Source organism: Gallinula chloropus (assembly GCF_964237585.1).
Source record: "Gallinula chloropus genome assembly, chromosome: 3".
Taxonomy (NCBI): Eukaryota; Metazoa; Chordata; class Aves; order Gruiformes; family Rallidae; genus Gallinula; species Gallinula chloropus.
The window spans coordinates 98,305,893-98,324,298 of record NC_140087.1 but is presented as its reverse complement, the minus strand read 5'-3'; the positions used below and the strand labels follow the sequence as shown (position 1 = coordinate 98,324,298).

The 18,406-nt window shown below is 36.2% G+C and overlaps 1 protein-coding gene across 1 annotated transcript in view; it reads left to right on the top strand.

Moving 5' to 3' along the window:
- The window catches only part of MCPH1 (microcephalin 1), a 127,487-nt gene that overhangs the window by 31,172 nt on the left and 77,909 nt on the right, over nucleotides 1–18,406 (top strand). Inside the window, exons 10-12 of the mRNA XM_084262508.1 lie at nucleotides 7,204–7,241; nucleotides 9,735–9,897; nucleotides 15,677–15,754. Coding sequence (XP_084118634.1) covers nucleotides 7,204–7,241; nucleotides 9,735–9,897; nucleotides 15,677–15,754 — 279 coding nt within the window. The remainder of the gene's footprint in view (nucleotides 1–7,203; nucleotides 7,242–9,734; nucleotides 9,898–15,676; nucleotides 15,755–18,406) is intronic.

Sequence of the window (18,406 nt, the reverse complement as noted above, 5' to 3'; positions counted from 1 at the left end):
CTGCTGCTTTTCCTAAGTGATGCTGACTGGAGATCCAAGCCATAATTTGTACCTGTTGGAAAGGATTGGGCTCCCCATCAGAGTGAGAATCACTGCTGCCTCTGCTTTCAAAAATGTTAATCATGCTTGCTGGCTTTTTTCATGTCACAGAATCACAGAAACACAAGGTTGGAAGAGACCTTTGAAGATCATCAAGTCCAACCATTCCCATCCTAAGCTAAACCATATCCCTAAGTACCTCATCAACCCTTTTTTTGAACACATCCAGGGAATGTGACTCAACCACATCCCTGGGCAGCCTGTTCCAGGCACTGACAACTCTTTCAGTAAAAAAATTTTTTCTAACATCTAATCTAAACCTGCCCTGGCACAGCTTCATGCCATTTCCCCTTGTCCCATCTCCTGTCCCCTGGCTGAAGAGACGTCTCTACAACCTCCCTTCAGGTAGTTGTAGGTGGTGATAAGGTCCCCCTTCAGCCTCCTTTTCTCCAAGCTAAACATCCTCAGCTCCCTCAGCCGCTCCTCATAGGATTTTCCCTCCAGCCCTTTCACCAGCCTGGTTGCCCTTCTCTGCACTTGCTCAAGGACCTCAATGTCCTTCTTATGGTGGGGAGCCCAGAACTCGACACAGTACTCGAGGTGTGGCCTCACCAATGCCAAGTACAGGGGCACAATTACCTCCCTAGACCTACTGGTCACACTGTTTCTGATACAGGCCAGGATGCCATTGGCCTTCTTGGCTGCCTGGGCACACTGCTGGCTCATATTCAGCCTGCAGTCAACCAACACCCCCAGGTCCTTCTCTGCCTGACAGCTCTCCAGCCAGTCTCCCCCAAGCCTGTAGCACTGCATGGGGTTGTTATGTCCCATGTGCACTACTCTACACTTGGCCTTGTTAAACTTTATCCCATTGGTCTCAGCCCATTGGTGCAGCCTGTTAGATCCCTCTGAAGAGCCTCCCTACCCTCAGGCAGATCAACACTTCCTCCTAGTTTAGTGTCATCTTGCTGGACATGGAAATTTTTGTCAAACAGGACAGGGCGGGAAGGGGAGAGTGGAGAGGGGGTAAAGAGCCTCTGCTATGTCCTTAATCTTTCCCTGTCCTACGAGAAAAAAGTCAGTCTCTACTTTTGTTAATGATTGCAGCCAGATAAACCTGCCCTTTGAAGCTGCAGAATGCAGCAGAGTTTAGTATCCCCCAGCGTTGATTTTTTTTTAAATATAAAGTTTTAGCCATTATGATTGCATGTGGAAAATGCAAAATGATGGTAAGTTGTAAACTGTGACACTGCTAGTCTGAAAAGTCTGAAGCTATTCATCAGCCTTAATCTTGCCAGTGGAAGCTCTAGGGGGTCCTAGGTCTGTGATTACAGGGTTTCTCATTTTTTCTTATCTTTGTCAGTGAAGGAAAGCTGAGGCCCAGGCACCTGTCATGTCATCTTGTTGTTCTGTCTTATAGCCTGCTTTGTTTTTTCACCTTTTGCCCTGATAGTATTCATTTAGTTAGGATGGGTTCATTTTTCACATCTCCCTAGAATCAAAGCAGAGGTACTATATTTGGTCAGGAAATTACAGTCAAAATTGAGTTTACAGCCAGAGGAAACTGGAAAAATATTGGTATCTGATAACGACTGATAAGAGGAGAAAGGCCATCCAGAAAATAAATTACAACTTTGAATAACTGCTGTTTAAAACTACTGAATAGCAATAAGTCATTACAGTTACTAATTATTTTCAGCTGTGAGCCACAATTACTTGAATAGATTAAATTAATGTAGCATAATTTATAGATTGCTTCTAAAAACAGCCTTAAAGTTTTGGATCCTCATTACAACCTTCCTAGATAAAAGCAGAGTGAAATTAACATGATTCCCATGCTACACATGGCTCTTTGGCTCACATACTAGTTGGACTGAAGATTGTTGCTTCTGAAATACAGTTCTGAAGATGAAAATTGAGTATATGAGTTCTGAACAAATGTCAGAACCATCTGAGGAACCTACAATACCAAGACCAAAAAGTGATTGGAAGAGATAAACAGCATAATAATCTTGTGTTCTTCTTTGTATTTTGTTTGCACATGCATGCACTGCTTTCTCCTGTCTCCCTTTAGCCCCCCCCAAATTGCTTTATCCCCAGTAAATTGGCCAGACTACTTAGAACTACTTAGTCCTGAAGGTGAAGTTCATCTTTTACTCCATCACAGCATGCGTCTTTCTTTCAGAACTCAAATCAGCTTTAAGGCATAAGGGCAACACTGGCACTAAGTAATATACAATTCAAAAGTGGTATTTATTGGTTAAAATACTTTCATAAAAATACATCTAAGGCCTAGGCTCTTGACCCAAAGACAAAATGAGATCTAAATACTCAGGCAGGAATTTACTAGTCACAAATATAAAATTATTCCTATCAAGTCAATTCTTAACATTACTGCGCTTTTCTTGAGAATTGACCTGGAAAACATATTTTGTGGTCATAGTTTAATTTATTTGTCAATTCTGAAAAAGATCTCATGACATTCTTAAGAAAATAAAATTTGAGTTCACTTTCTTGACAAGAAGTTGTACAAAACATGACTTTCATTACTTAACTCCAAGAAACAACCTGCTCAACCTTGGAAGCAAACAAGCATACATTTTGAGGTTGAATGCCTCTTTTGTGGTGTAGGTCAGTTAGCGTATAGGAAGTGTCACATTGTCTTTTAAGTACTGGAAAGATTTACAAATACTATTTCCTTTCAGCTACTGAAATGCGTGTTTCATATATCAGATGACTTGGAAAAATCTTGTTGTTGGCAGACTCTATAGAAAAACTTAATGCAACTGTGCTCCTAACAAATATATAAAGGAAAGCTGAAGCATGTTGTTCGTAATGTAGCCTGTATTCTAGACCTCAAAAAAATAATTCAGAAAGAAGTGTGCTCTCATCTACAGGACAGATATGTAGCTCTTCAGGATTCAGAGATTAATGATACATAGAAGGACCGGTTAACTTAATACCACCTTTTCTAGTGTTTTATTAATAATAATCCTGCTACAAATGTGCATTAGAACTCATAATGATGCTCACCAGATGTCTTTTTGCTGCTCAGAAAAGAAAATGCTAACTCCAAAAAAAATTCTGCAATAAAAGCAACATGTGAAATAAAACAGACACAAAGAGCATAGAAGAAAAATTGCATAGCAAGGGAGGGGAGAAGCAATTAACTTGAAAAATGTACAACTGAAAATTAAAACATAGTTTGGCTAAGTTTTCTGCTTGGTAACTGTAATTAAAGAGGACTGCTTGTCTTACTGAAGCAATAAAATAAAGAGTTGTCTGCTTAGAAAATGACCTCTAACTTGCAAAAATATGCAGTTCTGAGTGAAAACAAAATAATAGTTGGGAATAAAATTCCATTTTCTACCTTTTGTATGCATCCTTCTGCAGTCTTGAGTCTTTGAATTACTTTGAAGTGCAGTGACAGAACACTTGCTCAGAATACTCACTCTACCATCTTGCATTTCATTGAATCACTATGTATTGTAGCATAAAAGCTCAATTCAAAACGTGATTTTGAAGGGTAGTGTCAGGACAGGCTGCAGGTTTCCCAATTTGTGAGAATCCAGTATTTTCACTTCCCTAGAGGTAAGGTATTAAGGAACTGTTATAAACATTTCTGCTCTGAAGCTGAAGAAGCCGCTGTAGGATCTGAAGCTGCTCTGGCTTGGCTTATAGGAATGTCCGGTTTTTTTCTTAACCCAAGTTTGGCAAAACAGTGGACTGATGAGTAATGCTGCCATGACATTTCATTTAAATAAAAATTGTTTTCTGCACATTCCAAATAGGCACATCAGAATCTGGCTTTGGAGCTAGTAGCAGGGCCCCATGATCCCAGTGCAATCCTTTTCTTTGGATGTAACTCCAAACTTTTAGCCAAACATCTTCATTCTGATGGCAGTGCAGTCTGCCTTCAGATACAGGAGAACATCATGATGATGCTGAAGTCTACATATTTGACATAGATGAGGTTTTCAGCCCAGAAAGATTAGACAGACAAGAGTAAACCCTTGCTTTTAAGACATGTTTTGTGCCTTTCCAGGCTGTCACATCCCAGGATCCTTTCATGTTCAGGAGTTCATGCAAATCTAGCAACATATATTATGTATGCAGTATGTCCTCCTTTTGAGTTTATATGTTTAATATTAATTGTATTAATGTTATGAAAGATATATTACGTATCTTGTTGCATTGTTGCTGTTTTGCTCAAACTCTTTACATACAAAAATCAAACATGAAATTGAAGCTGTGAAGTTCTTAGAACTTCCAAGAGCAATAAAATGTGACTGCTTATTCAGAGTTAAAAGTGCAGTAGAACATCTTTTGGCTAAGAATGCAACCAATTTTGATTACGGATAAGCGTGTGTTCTCCTCATCTGTCAGGCTAGCAGTGGGCTAAGGCATCATCAGTAATTATTGCTGTCAATAAGTTAGAATTTGGAAACTTACATTTCAAAAATACTGCACAGAATTTACCTCAAATATTTCAATGTGAAAGTGCCATCATTTCCTCATTTGAAGTTTTATTCTATTATTGATTCATTTTCACATTGTATATATTTTCAGTTCTCAAGTATTTTATAGCTTACAAAATGAGTACATGTTTATAATTAATTTACAAAAATTAATGAATATGCTTCATGTTGTTGTTTCTGAAGACTTAAGATAATATCTGGGATTTGTGTTTTTCAAATTTACCCAACCACGGAATGAAATTACCATGTTTATATTGAAAAGACTACTTCTTATATTAACTTTAATGTCTAGCTTTTCTGTGTTCTTTAATTGTGGTTTATGAAAAGACTGTTCATGTCATGATCCACATTATGAGTCTACAGAGATAATTCCAAGGAACTTCATTCTTAAATGTGACAAATTGTTTGAATGCTTACTGGAGACTAGCTCTGTAGAGATACAAGAGGACAAATGGAGTTGCCTGAAAGTATGTTCTCTCTTCTGTGATTCATTACTGGGTAAAACGAGCTGACCTTCAGACCTGGCCTGTGTTCCTAGATACAGTCCAGTTCAAAATATTCTTGTGGTCTCATCTCAATACATTACTCAAAGGAAACAATTTTAGCAGACTTGAGGAGCTTACTGCTTGTGGTTGTAGTAATGGGGGGGGGGGGCAGGAATGGCACGATTATTTCTTGTGGAGCAGTAGTTATCTAGAGAAATAATTTGAAAATCATATACTGATTTTGAACATTATAAGTTGTTTGAAATCATTGTGAAAAAGTCAGTCGTCTGCTTTTTCCACAAAATTAAAATATTTATGTGTGCATCCTGGCACATGTTCCTGTACCTACAAGTAATTCTTAGCTAAGATTTTCAAATCGTTTTGATTACCATGTCATGTCACGTTCAGTTATATATTTCCCTGATACTGCAAAAATTCATGTTCTGGCCTACCTATGTGTGTCCTGGAGGCTTTCATAGTCATTGCTGATGATCAAAGGGTAGTTCTTCTGACTTCTATAATACTAATTCTTAAAAAGCTTATTTAAAGTTGCACATAAGGTATGGAAGGTATTGCAAGAGAAGGGGGAGGGGAATGTTTGTGTTGTGGTATGTTATTCAAATGACTTTATTCACTAGACAAGATTTAGGAGTTAAAGAAAAAAAAAAAAAACAGAATAGTAGGGGTTGGAAGGGACCTCGAGAGATCATTGGGTCCAACCCCCCTGCCAAAGCAACTCCCTAGCTCATACTGCACAGATAGGCATCCAGACAAATCTTTAATATCTCCAGAGAAGGAGACTCCACCACCTCCCTGGGCAGCCTGTCCCAGGGCTCTGTCACCCTCACTGGGAAAAAGTTCTTCCGCATGTTGGTGCGGAACTTCCTGTGTTCCAACTTGTAGCCATTGCCCCTTGTCCTATCCCCACAGATCACTGAAAAGGGGCTGACCAATTCCCCCTGCATTCCATGCTTAAGATACTTATAGGCATTAATTAGATCCCTCCTTAGTCTTCTCTTCTCAAGACTGAACAGCCCCAGCTTATTCAGCGTCTCCTCATAGGGGAGATGCTCCAGGCCCTTAATCATCTTCGTGGCCCTTCTCTGGACTCTCTCCAGGAGATCCCTGTCCTTTTTATACCAAGGAGCCCAGAACTGGACACAATACTCCAGGTGGGGCATGAGCAGGGCAGAGTAGAGTGGGAGGATCACCTCCTTCGACCTGCTGGCCACACTCCTCCTGATGCACCCCAGGATCCCATTGACTCTCTTAGCCACCAGGGCACACTGCTGGCTCATGGCCAACCTGTCATCAATCAGGACCCCCAGGTCCTTCTCCACTGAGCTCTTCTCCAGCAGGTCATCCGCCAGCCTGTACTGATACCAACGGTTGTTCCTTCCCAGGTGCAAGACTTTATTTACACTTGCTTTTGTTGAACTTCATCTGGTTTTTCCCTGCCCAGCTCTCCAGCCTGTCCAGGTCTCTCTGGATGGCAGCGCACTGTTTCCTGCGTGTCAGCCACTCCTCCCAGCTCTGTATCATTGACACTTGCTGAGGGTGGATGCTATTCCCTCATCAAGGTTGTCAATGAAGATATTAAACAGGACTGGACCTGACACCGAGCCCTGGGGAACACCGCTAGTCACAGGTCTCCAGAACTTTTACTTAAAAACCTGGACTTAAAATACTGAAGTTGTGCCCAAAAAAATCCCCCAAAAGAAAATTATTAAAAATTACACTTTATAGTAAATATACTCAGGTTTCTGCAGCATCTCAAGCTAGTTTCTGCCTTTCTTTCGGAAGAAACTGGCGTAATTTTAAATGATAGCTTTTCTTTGTTGAAGGTAAGCTGCCTTTTCCTTTCCTTTCCACCTTCCATCAGAAGGAAAATAATAGCCTTGTTTCTGTGGCATCCCAGTCTGGGAATCCTTTGCTTTTTGTTTTTACTAATGAAAACTTAACATTCCTGTCTCCTGTTTTATTAGATGCTTTGCTATCCAATGTGCTGGAGGGGTTTCCTTCCTCGTCCTCAAAGTTAAATATTTCTAGTATATGTATTAATTAGTACAGGCACTTTTGCAGATGATACTGTAATTGTGAAATAGTTTAGTCCTTTTAATTGAAGTTTTTATTGAAGGTTTATTTCAAAGGGTAAAACTTCCTAGATTTCTGATTTTTTCTTGTTTTTTTCGCATCTCTAGCCAACAAGGACACTAGTTATGACGAGTATGTCTTCTGAGTAAGTATTAAACATTTGACTCTGTTCATAATCTTTTTATGCCTATACAAAACGAAATTTATCTCTGAGCCATGTGGTAAATATTTCATTCATATTCTAGCTACAAACACATACATACATGTATATGTTGTTGCTATCTACAGTTCGCGTGTATGTTTGTGTTGCTAAAGTGCAGACTTAAGTAGTTGTTCCATAGGTGAGCTCAAAGGGACTTCAGAGTAATGAAACTAAAATCTCAAGCAAGTCTTGAATTTTTTGTAAGAAGCATTGCATGGAATTTTACATAGTTAACAGTTTAGACTTTCAGCCCAAGACTTGACTTTTTCTCCATACGTTACAATTATTCTACTTAAAAGTCACAACCAGAAACATCAATTCAAAATGTTTTCTTTCATATAAATAGTGCTGAAAAATATCAGTTGTAGACTTTTTAGCCACTTAGTTTCAAAACATAAGAGGCAGCTGCCACTGCATATTTTGGGGGAGAGTTAATAATTTTCTGGCATGCTCTTATCATTCTCTTAAAAATCTTACAGCATAAAGAACATCCAACAAAAACAAATTCCATATTTTATACTACACTTGCTTACAATTTTTTTTAATTCTTTTTCAAAAGTCAAGTTATTTTTACTACCCACAAATCTGTTTCAGGTTGGAAGTAATTAAATCTTGACAGTTACATAGATCTAAGTACTCAGAAGGGGTACTTAGTGGCTATCCTTTTAGAAGTTCCTTATAAATGGTTGTCAGTAGCTATTAACAAGTATACTAATATATGTCAGAACCATAAAATGGAATTAATACTTTACTTGTATTTAATGTGACTGGACACCAGTAATACCAAGGCTGTAAAATGCACTTTGCAAGTGCACTTTGCAAGTGCATTTTACAGGATCGCTGTGGGGGAGGTAAAATAATAGCTACAGTGCAGATAGGAGAACAGTGGAAAACAGAGGCTGTGATATGTCTAAAAGAGAACAAATCCTGGCAGAGATGAAGAAAAAGTCCTTTTCTTGAAAGAGGTCATGTATACATTATTTCTTTTATGTTGCTTGTGTGTTGATTTTTCCCACTAGCCAATTACTGTTTCATTAAATAAAAAAGACAAGTGATGTCAATTTCTTCAGAACTTCATCAAGATTGTGCTTTTGGCTGTCTAGCATTGTAGGCATTTATGAACCCATAAATGGATGAAGGGAAAGGGGCTACTTCTGAGAGAACTGAAGAACAGAAAACTGTCCTCTGAAGTGTGCAACCCAATGGACAAAAGGCAGTTCTACTCTACCCAGTAGCTGTAGCTTCAGGAGTGGTTCATTAGGATTTAAATTTCAAGAACATGAATTCAGTGGTTTTATGGCATCGGGTTTTGAGATTATATTAAATGCTGCTCACTGGTTTACTGCCAGCAGCTACCTGTTTTTCTGAATCACAGAAGATTGTTGCATTCTCCATGAAAATGTTTTGCAGGCTTTGTTAGATTTGCTCTAAGTATTGTCTGCTTTATCTGGGTATTTGAGGAGCTATAATTGAATTACTGCCCATGGAGTGAAATGTAGTAAGAATGAAAGCTTCTGGAGATGTTCTTAGTGTGCTGGCATTATTTCAGTGATTAACTTAAGTGTTTTACCTGAGGGACTCACCATTGTGATTGATGTGACTGTGTTTGATGTTGTGCTTAATTGTTTTATCTCGTGTAGCATGCCATGGACAGTGGAGGGGAGCAGAGAGGCCACTGGAACTGGGCTTCCATTTGCAGATCTTTAATGGACATTCATAATAATGATTTGTAATAAGAACAGTAAATAGTATTCATGGAACACCTTTTCTCTAATGATACCAAGATCTCAACGTTTTCACCATTATATATTTATGTACTTAAGTGTAGCTATGTAGAGAACTCAAATTAGAATTCCAGTTATAGCTGGCCATTCTGGATTTTATATTTAATTAAAATTAAGTATAAGTAAATTCTTAATTGAAACATTGGCTCAGATTATAGGTAGCAAGCCAGGACATTAGGACTTGCCTCCAAATTTAGACATAGTATTTTCTTCAGATGCTGAAAAATCTGGTACTTCTTAATGCAGTCCTTGAGTGCTGTGTCTAAATGTTTACATTTCCTGGTAATGCCTTTTTGATAGTACTACAAAAGCAACCATGAATGAGGCTCTGTTGTACTAGGCATTGTATACAAACAATGTTAGATAATTCCTGACTCAAAAGCTTCTATTTAAACAGACAAGATAGATGTGGGGAACAAAAGAGCTTTGATGTGCAAGTAGATATGAGTGTGTGGTGACAGAAAAGGGTCTGTTTGGACTCTGGGGAGGCTAACAAATTTAGGGCTAGCAAATGGGTAGAGCCTCAGTGAGAAAAGGATAAGAAATTATTAGTGAGGAAAGAAATGAGGTTAGTTTGAGTTGTACACATGTGGTTTTATTACTAAGCACATTCATTCAACATTGTATGGGGTTTTTTCCCTTTTCTTTTTAGGAAACAAAATACAGTAATTCAGGTGGTGAATGAACTTGGAGACTTTTTGTTCTCAGATGATGTATGTGAAACAACAAGTCATGTAGTTACAGGGAGTTCTCGTCGTACCTTGAATGTTCTTCTGGGAATTGCTCGTGGATGTTGGATTGTTTCTTATGAATGGGTAAGAAACAATTTTAAAATTTACTAGAGAATAAATTAAACGTATTTTGTATAGGTGAAATATCAACCATATAGGTCCCTTCCAACCCCTACAATTCTGTGATTCCGTGATAATAATGTTTGTGTCTTTGTATACTTGTCTGGTATTTACCAGTGTGAAACTTCTCCTACATGGAACACATGTAGATACCTGAAAGAAGCTGTTGGTGTATTTTTAAGAAGTTCTTGGTGATTAATTTCCCATGGAATAAAGGGATTTGCATCTCTGTACCTTAATGATCCAGTAAGGTGCCTTTGTGGCAAAAAAGCATCTTTGGCTGCATTAAGAACAAATCTGAGCAGGGAGCTTGACCAAGACAATCTTCACAGGTCCATTCCAGCCTCAACTCACGATTCTATACATCTATGAATGACATAGATTGAAATGTGTGTCCCACACTTAGCTTTGTGTGGAATTTTTAAAAAGCAACAACATATTTTCTATAAATCACTTTCTTATAACAAGGCAGTCAAAGCTGTATACTTCCTTTAGGAAAAAGCTTCAAATAATTACTAAGATAGCTAAAGTTGTACAGAACTACTACAAAATAGTCCAGTAAAATTGTTTCCTAGCTTTGTACCTAAGGCAGTATTTGGATAATCAGTATTCTGTGAATTGCTGTTATGGAATTTCATTGCCCATTTAATGGACTGTGCTTCTATGAACTGGTCCATGGTGACCATATCAACATATGCTTTTCATAGACCTGTACTGACTAGTAGCAATGCCAAATTTTCTCCTGCTGCCTTGAAGTCTTCCTTTTAAACTCATTAGACATTATTCATATAATACAAGTAAGTTAAATTAAATTGTCCCAAGGATTAGTTTGTTCTTGTATTATTGGATCAAATGATGAAGCTGTCTTCACTCATTTTATTGAGCTGCTAAAGTTACTATGAGAACCACATGAGAAGGAAGTAGACAAAAACTTCAGAGTTCAGTTCACCAAATCAAAACTTTGTTCAGTCTTTTGGTATCTGCTTATCTGTGTATATTGCTCTTTTTTTTTAATAACTTTTTTAATCTTTCAATGAGGCTGGGTACTATTTTGTCCATAAATCTCTAATCTGGTTAAATTTATGCATCCTATCACACAGTTTTTACCCAAATCCTCTAACTGAATACTTTAAGTAGAGAAGATAAAGCTTGAGCCTTACTTAAATATCATGAGAAATTCTGTAGAACATTAGTCAGAAGAATTTAATTTCAGAAAAAAAAATCCCCAAACCTTTTCCTTTAATTAATGCTACAATAATGAATCCTTTAAATTACTTTCTATACCGTAGTCAATCCTACCATAAGTACTTGCATTGCTAAAATACTTTAAAATTGGATAATTAAAATTAGTAGAAATCAGTAGTACTTTTTCAAAAAGGTATTTATTTTGAGCGGTGGTGATTGTCTTTTGGAAGATACACCTCAACATTTAAAGAAGCTGAAATATAATTTACCTCTGCCTTTTGACTTGTAACATGGAGAGAGAATTTGGCCTGCAATATTTTTTCTTCTTCTGAGAAAAACTTAAAATAATCTTTTTAGAGATGGATGTTGAAAAAATATAAAATCTACTGTTAGGCATTTAATCTTCATAGCACTCTGTTTACATGTTTCAAGACGAGTTATTCAAGTACAAACACCATAGGATCATTCAGTTTGCTAGCTGGATGGATAAAAAGCCTTAAATAATGACTAGTCAAACAGTGTGTTCAGACCCTTGAGAACTTGATGTTTGACATAAATTTTCCTATATGGTGTGAATAAAAGAACATAGCTGATCTGGATATCCAATGCAAAGCTTTGCACCGAGGCTAACCTTACAGCTGTATAACCTGAAGAACACTTGTTGGAGCTCCATGCCTTACAGGTTGCATGCTCCTGACTTAGATGAAATAGTCCATACTTGGTGATGAAGCAACAGAAGATTGATCAACTTTATTCTAGAATCCAAAGCAAATAAGGCTGTAAGATATCCACAGAAAAAAGTATGCTTTTCCTACTCTCCTCTCCCATTTACTCATTTCTTGGATCCTCCAAGACCAGCAAGGCTGCATTCTAGTACAATCTGATACATTTTTAATATCTCAATGTTTTCAGCTGAATTTTCCTAGCTTCTGATATTCCTATATCCAGCATTCATCATTTATCCATACTGTACTGCTTTATCATTACATTTTAAGCTAAATCTTCTGTAAATGCACATCTGAAAACTTCTAGATAGCTATTTCTTCTTACTCAGAATATAAAATATTTATATTATTTTAGCTTTTTTTAGTTCTTTTCTACATTCTAAGGAACGGTTTAATATAAAGATACTATTGACTTACAAGAAAAAGTAGTTTACAATAATACTGCAAATCATAACATGTTTTGTGCCACATGAATTTGAAGCACTTTTTTTAGTGTTGCTATGAAAACATGCTAGTTTAATTTGTCTCTGCCAAAATCAGAAGTAAACTTTGAGACACTTAGAATAAAGAGCTCTTTTCTTTGTGCTCATGAAAACTGAATGCTTCAGTGGGTGGTGACCAAACTATTTACCGCAGGACCTGTTCATGAACTCTGTATCTAAATTTCTTTTTATCTAGGAAAGTAGATATGGTGCCTTTGTACTCAATTCCAGAACCATGGAACCAAGCATTAATCCATCTTTTGTTAAGATAAACAGAATTAATTTCTAAACAAAATTCTCTAAATACTACAAGGATTGTTAGAGGTTGTTACTGTAAAATTGGCCTGGAACATGAAATGGGGTTACTTAATCATAATTAATCTGTTGGGTTTATGTCTTAATCTGTTTGGCTTGTTTGCAAGTTACTCTTGATGCAAACATCTTTTTGGTGCTATAAGGACATATGATGTACACATTATACAGCATGATACATCTGTTCCTGCTCAAGATGATTTACAAAGAAATTATTTTCATGTAGCATGCCTTTAAGAATTGTATTAGAAGTTAAAAATCTCTTAGTTCGGTTATAGTTGATTTATACAGTGATTAAAAGAGAAATGGCTTGGATTAACAAGCTTCTTTTATTTGCAATAAATATATACAGTTATATGAGCATAAAAATAACAGATGTCATTACTCTTCTTGTAAATTATAAAAGGTAATAGTAAAAAATATACACAGGTACCACCTTAAAATATATAACTTAAAATCCTAAGTTGCAGTCTTAACTGTTTTTAAGACGTTACTACAATTTTCTTGGCTAGACAGAGCAGCACATTATGTTTTGAATATTTTTTAAAATTCCTTCATTTTTGACTGTGCTTAACTCACTTTAGACTTGGCATGATATCATGAGTACAGAAATTTTTTTCTCTTTTTATACAGATGTTGCATTTTCAAATATTATGCGTGTTCAAAGAGTAAACATAAATATTCTTTGGATTTTTGTAATAAAGTTTCACAATATGTTTGAAGACGTGTTGCTTTTAATTATCAACAATGAAAAAAACCTGTTGACTTCTAATGGCCTGCAAAATTGGACACCTCCTCTCCCAAGTAAAACATCACTTGCCACATCACACAAAGCATTAGATCGTTTTGTAGATCTTTTTTTTATACAATATCGGTGATTCCCCTGAAAGTTATTAACCACAAGCTACTTTGGACTAAAGACTATAAAACTTGGGTTTTGTTAACAAAGTTAGTTTCTAAATCCAGTTTGTAATTTATTTCTTGTAGCAACAGATTTGGAGGAAAAAGCAATTTACAGAAAGTTAGTTTCTTACATACAATTAGGCCATTTTGTAAGTTTTACATTACTAGTGTATAATCAGTAAGTTCTGATTAGAATCTTGTTTAGTTACTGAGCTGTAAAGGATAATTTTATCATGCTTGATATCTATTATGCCAATTTTTCATTGAAGGAGAACAAACATCTCATAGCACTGCTTCCCAAATTTTATGAGGTAATGTTTTATAATTTAAATTAAACTAAAAATATATGGATTTGTATAGTATCTTCCAAGAGAATAAAAAAAAATTCAGTTAATTGTGAATCAAGCATGGGAATAATTTCATGCACTGATGAAATTCGGCTTGTTCTAAGGTGAATAATGACAACAGTTTAATGGTGCATGGCTGTACCAACAGTTAGAAACAGACATCATCTATTTGAAATGGCCAGAGAACTATTTAGGGAAAATGTGACTGCCAGAGCTGGAATATCCTAAACACAGGGATTTACTTTCTGATAAATATCATTTATACATTTTGGGGGTATAGGTACACTTCTTGTTCACTTAATTGTACTGTGGGATCAGCAGGGTATTGGGGGATCACTGTGGGTTTATAAATCATGCTGTCTCTCACTAGTGGCTACCTGGTTTTTTGACTTGTATTCAAGACATACCAAATGGCATCTACAGGAACGATGTCGCAAAGCTCAGAAGGGGCAAGTTGTTGAATTGTGAGGATAAACTTGGCAAAGAACTTACCTGTCTTTCCTTTATATGAGAAGCTTTATGGCTTATCTCTTATTAATGAAACCAATGAGGAAAATAAATTCCCCTTCCATCAGAGTGTGCTTCAGAATTTAGATTATATAGAGATTAGTAAGAAAACACCCTTTATACGACTCAAGGTCAGAGCCACGATAGAAACTTCAGTCTTTTTCCATTTTCATATAAAGACAATGCTTTTATCACTTGAGAAATATTCTCTGGAAAACCTTTGTGAGCCCTGTAATAGTATACTCAACTAGCTATAACCTAAAAGTTGTTCTGAAGAATGGTTTAGAAAATCAACCCAGGAAAAAACACTGGATAGAATATTTGGGGGAAAATTTAAGATTTAAAAAGTGTCTATTACAGAAATTGAAAATACAGCTACTTCAAGTAGTGCATAAAAGATACCTAGAATGCCATAAGATTTCAACTACTATGTTAATTTGCTCATTAATAGAAAATATTCTATGATAGCCAGGAGAAAATTTTAATATATCCTCAATTTTCAATATGTAAGCATGAGTAGTCCCTATGTAGACAAAATTGTCCCTGAACAGAGTGTCAGTATTTCAGAGCTCTGTTGAACATGTATGATCATGTATTTTCCAGACAATCAGTACTCTGCACTGTTAGCAATCCTTTTTTATGATCTAGAACGTGCAGTTTGCTGAAGAGAATTGAACAGACCATTCTTCTTTGCAGGCTGATTCACATATGTCATTTTGATTATATACAATAGTTTGATAAATCTAGTCAGTAGTAGGGGTTGATACTGGTCCAATATTGTTCAGCATCTTCATTTATGATCTCAATGACAGGACAGAGTGCACCATCAGCAAGTCTGCAGATGTTACAAAACTATGAGGAGTGTTTGATACACCAGATGAGTTTTCCTATTCAGAGGGACCCTGACAGCCTGGGGAAGTGAGCCAGCAGGAACATCCTGAAGTTCAGTAATGAACAGAACTAGTAGAACAGAACTGATACACTATGACTTCCCTTTTCAGATCTTTAGTCTTCTGTATCGTGATGCAGAAAGTTGACTCTTCTAATATCCTCACAAGGTTTTAAATTTTATCATAGCTATGCAAAGAAATGTGACTTTGGTATTTTAATGGTTTGCTTTGGCTGTGAAATTTGTACCTTTCTGATTGCTTGTTTTTTCAGAGAATCACTTGGCTTAGGTGAATGAATCCTCAAACCAGCACTGTCCTTGCTGATCACACATTCAAAGAGCTTGCTATTTTAGAAATTGTATGAGTTCTACTTACCACTTAATTTATTTTAGGTTCTGTGGTCTTTGGAATACGGCCATTGGATCTCAGAGGAACCATATGAGCTTTCATCCAGCTTCCCTGCAGCTCCTGTAAGTTTAATGGCCCTTTAAGCTCATGAACTTTCTTTAGTTTATCTGGAAAATTATTGGCCCTCTACATGGGATCTGTGAACCAGAGGCCAACTAGCAAAAATATTTTTTTAAAGCAAATAATTTAAGGAGTTATTTTCTGCTTAGCACTCTACTTCTTGATGCTCATGCAAAAACTTTGGCATACATGGAAAATACAAAAGAATGTTCTACCAATTAACATCTGAAGAAGGTAGCTTCTTATTTAAGTCTAAATGTCCTTAAATTTATTTGTGGCTTATTTAATTTCTATTCATGCTTGCATATAAACTGTAGATGCATGTTACTGCCTAATGGATAGATGTGTCAGGTCATGGAGTCAGTATTTTCAGTCCAGAAATTTCTTTGGCAACAGGAAATTACTGTGGGCTTCTAAAACTGTTAAGTAGGTAAAATGAAGCATTTTTCCAACCTTTAATGATCATTCTCAAGTACTGAATTTTGAACTGGTGCAAAAGTATGTATATGGAGGCAATGTGTATCTGTGTACACCCAAATGTATCCACATTCCATGTGCTGCAATTGATTAAAAAGTAATTTTATTTTGTTTTTAAAACAAGTAGAGTTCTGGAAGGTTACTAGTCAATCACTCTAATAGTTTTGCCAAAAAATAGGTTTCACAATTTCTCTGACATTGTGCAACTAGTTAAATGTATTATTACCTGCTACTTGTTTCTCAAAATTTCATATGGACTTTGAAGAAAGATAATTTAATAGTGTTTGAACTTTATTTTTACTATAATATTATGAAATGTTAAGAACTTGTTTTTAACATTCTAAATCTATAATTTATGTAAATTTATAAGTTGGAGATGAAGAATTTATTTCATAAGTTGCATGTTCTCAAAATGTTACACTGAAATTAACCCAAAGAAATTAATCTTGCATTATAATGTGGAATTTTTTTCTAAAAGGTGAAAGTGGATTTTCTTATATAGCAAATATATTCAAAATCAAAAAACTTAATGTGAAAAATAAGCAAGCAACTTCTTTTTTTCCCCCCTTTTCTGTATTTGTATGAAAAAACCCACAGTAGTTCAGATTGAGCTGGTTTGTGTTTTCTGTTTCTTCTCAGGCTACCTTTGTTGTTACTGGTAATGTACTTGTTAATCCCTTTCATGGTATTCTTTGGAAGTAATTCCTGCTGGGATTGTTTTTTAGATTCTAGTTACCGGTTTTATTCATAAAGCAGAAGTAAAGAGAGTTTGAGAGACGGTGAGAAGCTAAAACTGAGGGAGGTTTTGTTGCAGCTGAAAACCTGAATTGCTTCTGTTTGCAGTATGCCTCTCTTGTAGAGGAATGAAGTCTGTTTTCAAGGTGGCATTTCCACCGCCTTTCCAGTCATTCCCTTCTTGAGCCATTCTGGTTTCCTACTTAAACAGATGTCTTATTTTAAAGATACAATTACTATTTTAGCATGAAGGGTGTTTATATTCCTTTTCTTTGCTTGTTATTTCTCTTCTGCTTTTGAGGAAGTATTTAGAGAAAATGGAAGTGCATTCTAGTTTTATTCAGTTTATTTGATAACAGGAAGGAATTAAAAGAAGGGGGTATCTTGCTGTTATAATTGTTTGTACCTAGTCCAAAAAGCCATCTTTCTTTTATTACTGCATCTCTTGGAAATGTCCTGCTCTCACATCACTTTGGTGTTTGTACTTTAAGACATGCAATCTCATTTAGATAAAAATGTAATATAAAAATATATTCACTCTAAAATTTTACATTCCTGTTGATAAATTGTCCCATTAAAAAAAGTCTCATTAATAACAATTGGTTCATCCAGTGTCTACATCAGTACAGAATCACACAATCATAGACTGTGTAAGCTTGGAAAGGACTTTTGGAGGTCATCTAATCCAAACCCCCTTCAGTAAGCAGGGACATCTTCACTAGATCAGGTGTCTTAGAGCCCCATCTAGCCTGACCTTGAATATCTCCAGGGCTGGGACCTCCAGAACATCTCTGGGCAACCTGTTCCAGTGATTTACCATCCTCATATTGAAGAACGTTTTCCTAATATCTAACCTTCAATCACTTTCCCAGAATAGTCATCAAAAAGCTTTAAGCTTCATAAAGACTTCCTTTCCAGCAAATCAAAACTAGCCATGCAATATTTAGATACTCGTCATTGGTGTTTTCTTACTAAAATCAAGAATGTTGATATCAATTAGAAGCTAGTGCTATTTTCCTTTGCCAGTATGAGCATTCATACCATGCCAAATTTCATTCATGGTTTGTAAGAAGCTTTTTTTTTTTAGGTTAGTGTGCTGGATATGCTTACTATCTCAAATATTGGGAATATTGTCTTTAGTTGTCTAAATAAATACAGTGAAGAGGGAAATACTGTAATCTAGACTCAGCATTTCTATTAAATTTCATAGTATCATAAAATATTTTAGATTAAAAAGGACCTCTGAAGGTTGTCTAGTTAAACACACAGTTCCAAGGGGCTTGTCCAGTCCACTGTCATTGCAATAAATAAAATTTAAAAGAAAATCCAGTTTCCCCAATTCCAACTTGTGTTTGCTGCCTCTTGTCCCTGTCTTGCTGCATTGTGGTGCTCCTCCAAGAAGGTTCTGGCTCTGTCTTCTCTGTGCCTTTCATCATGCAGTT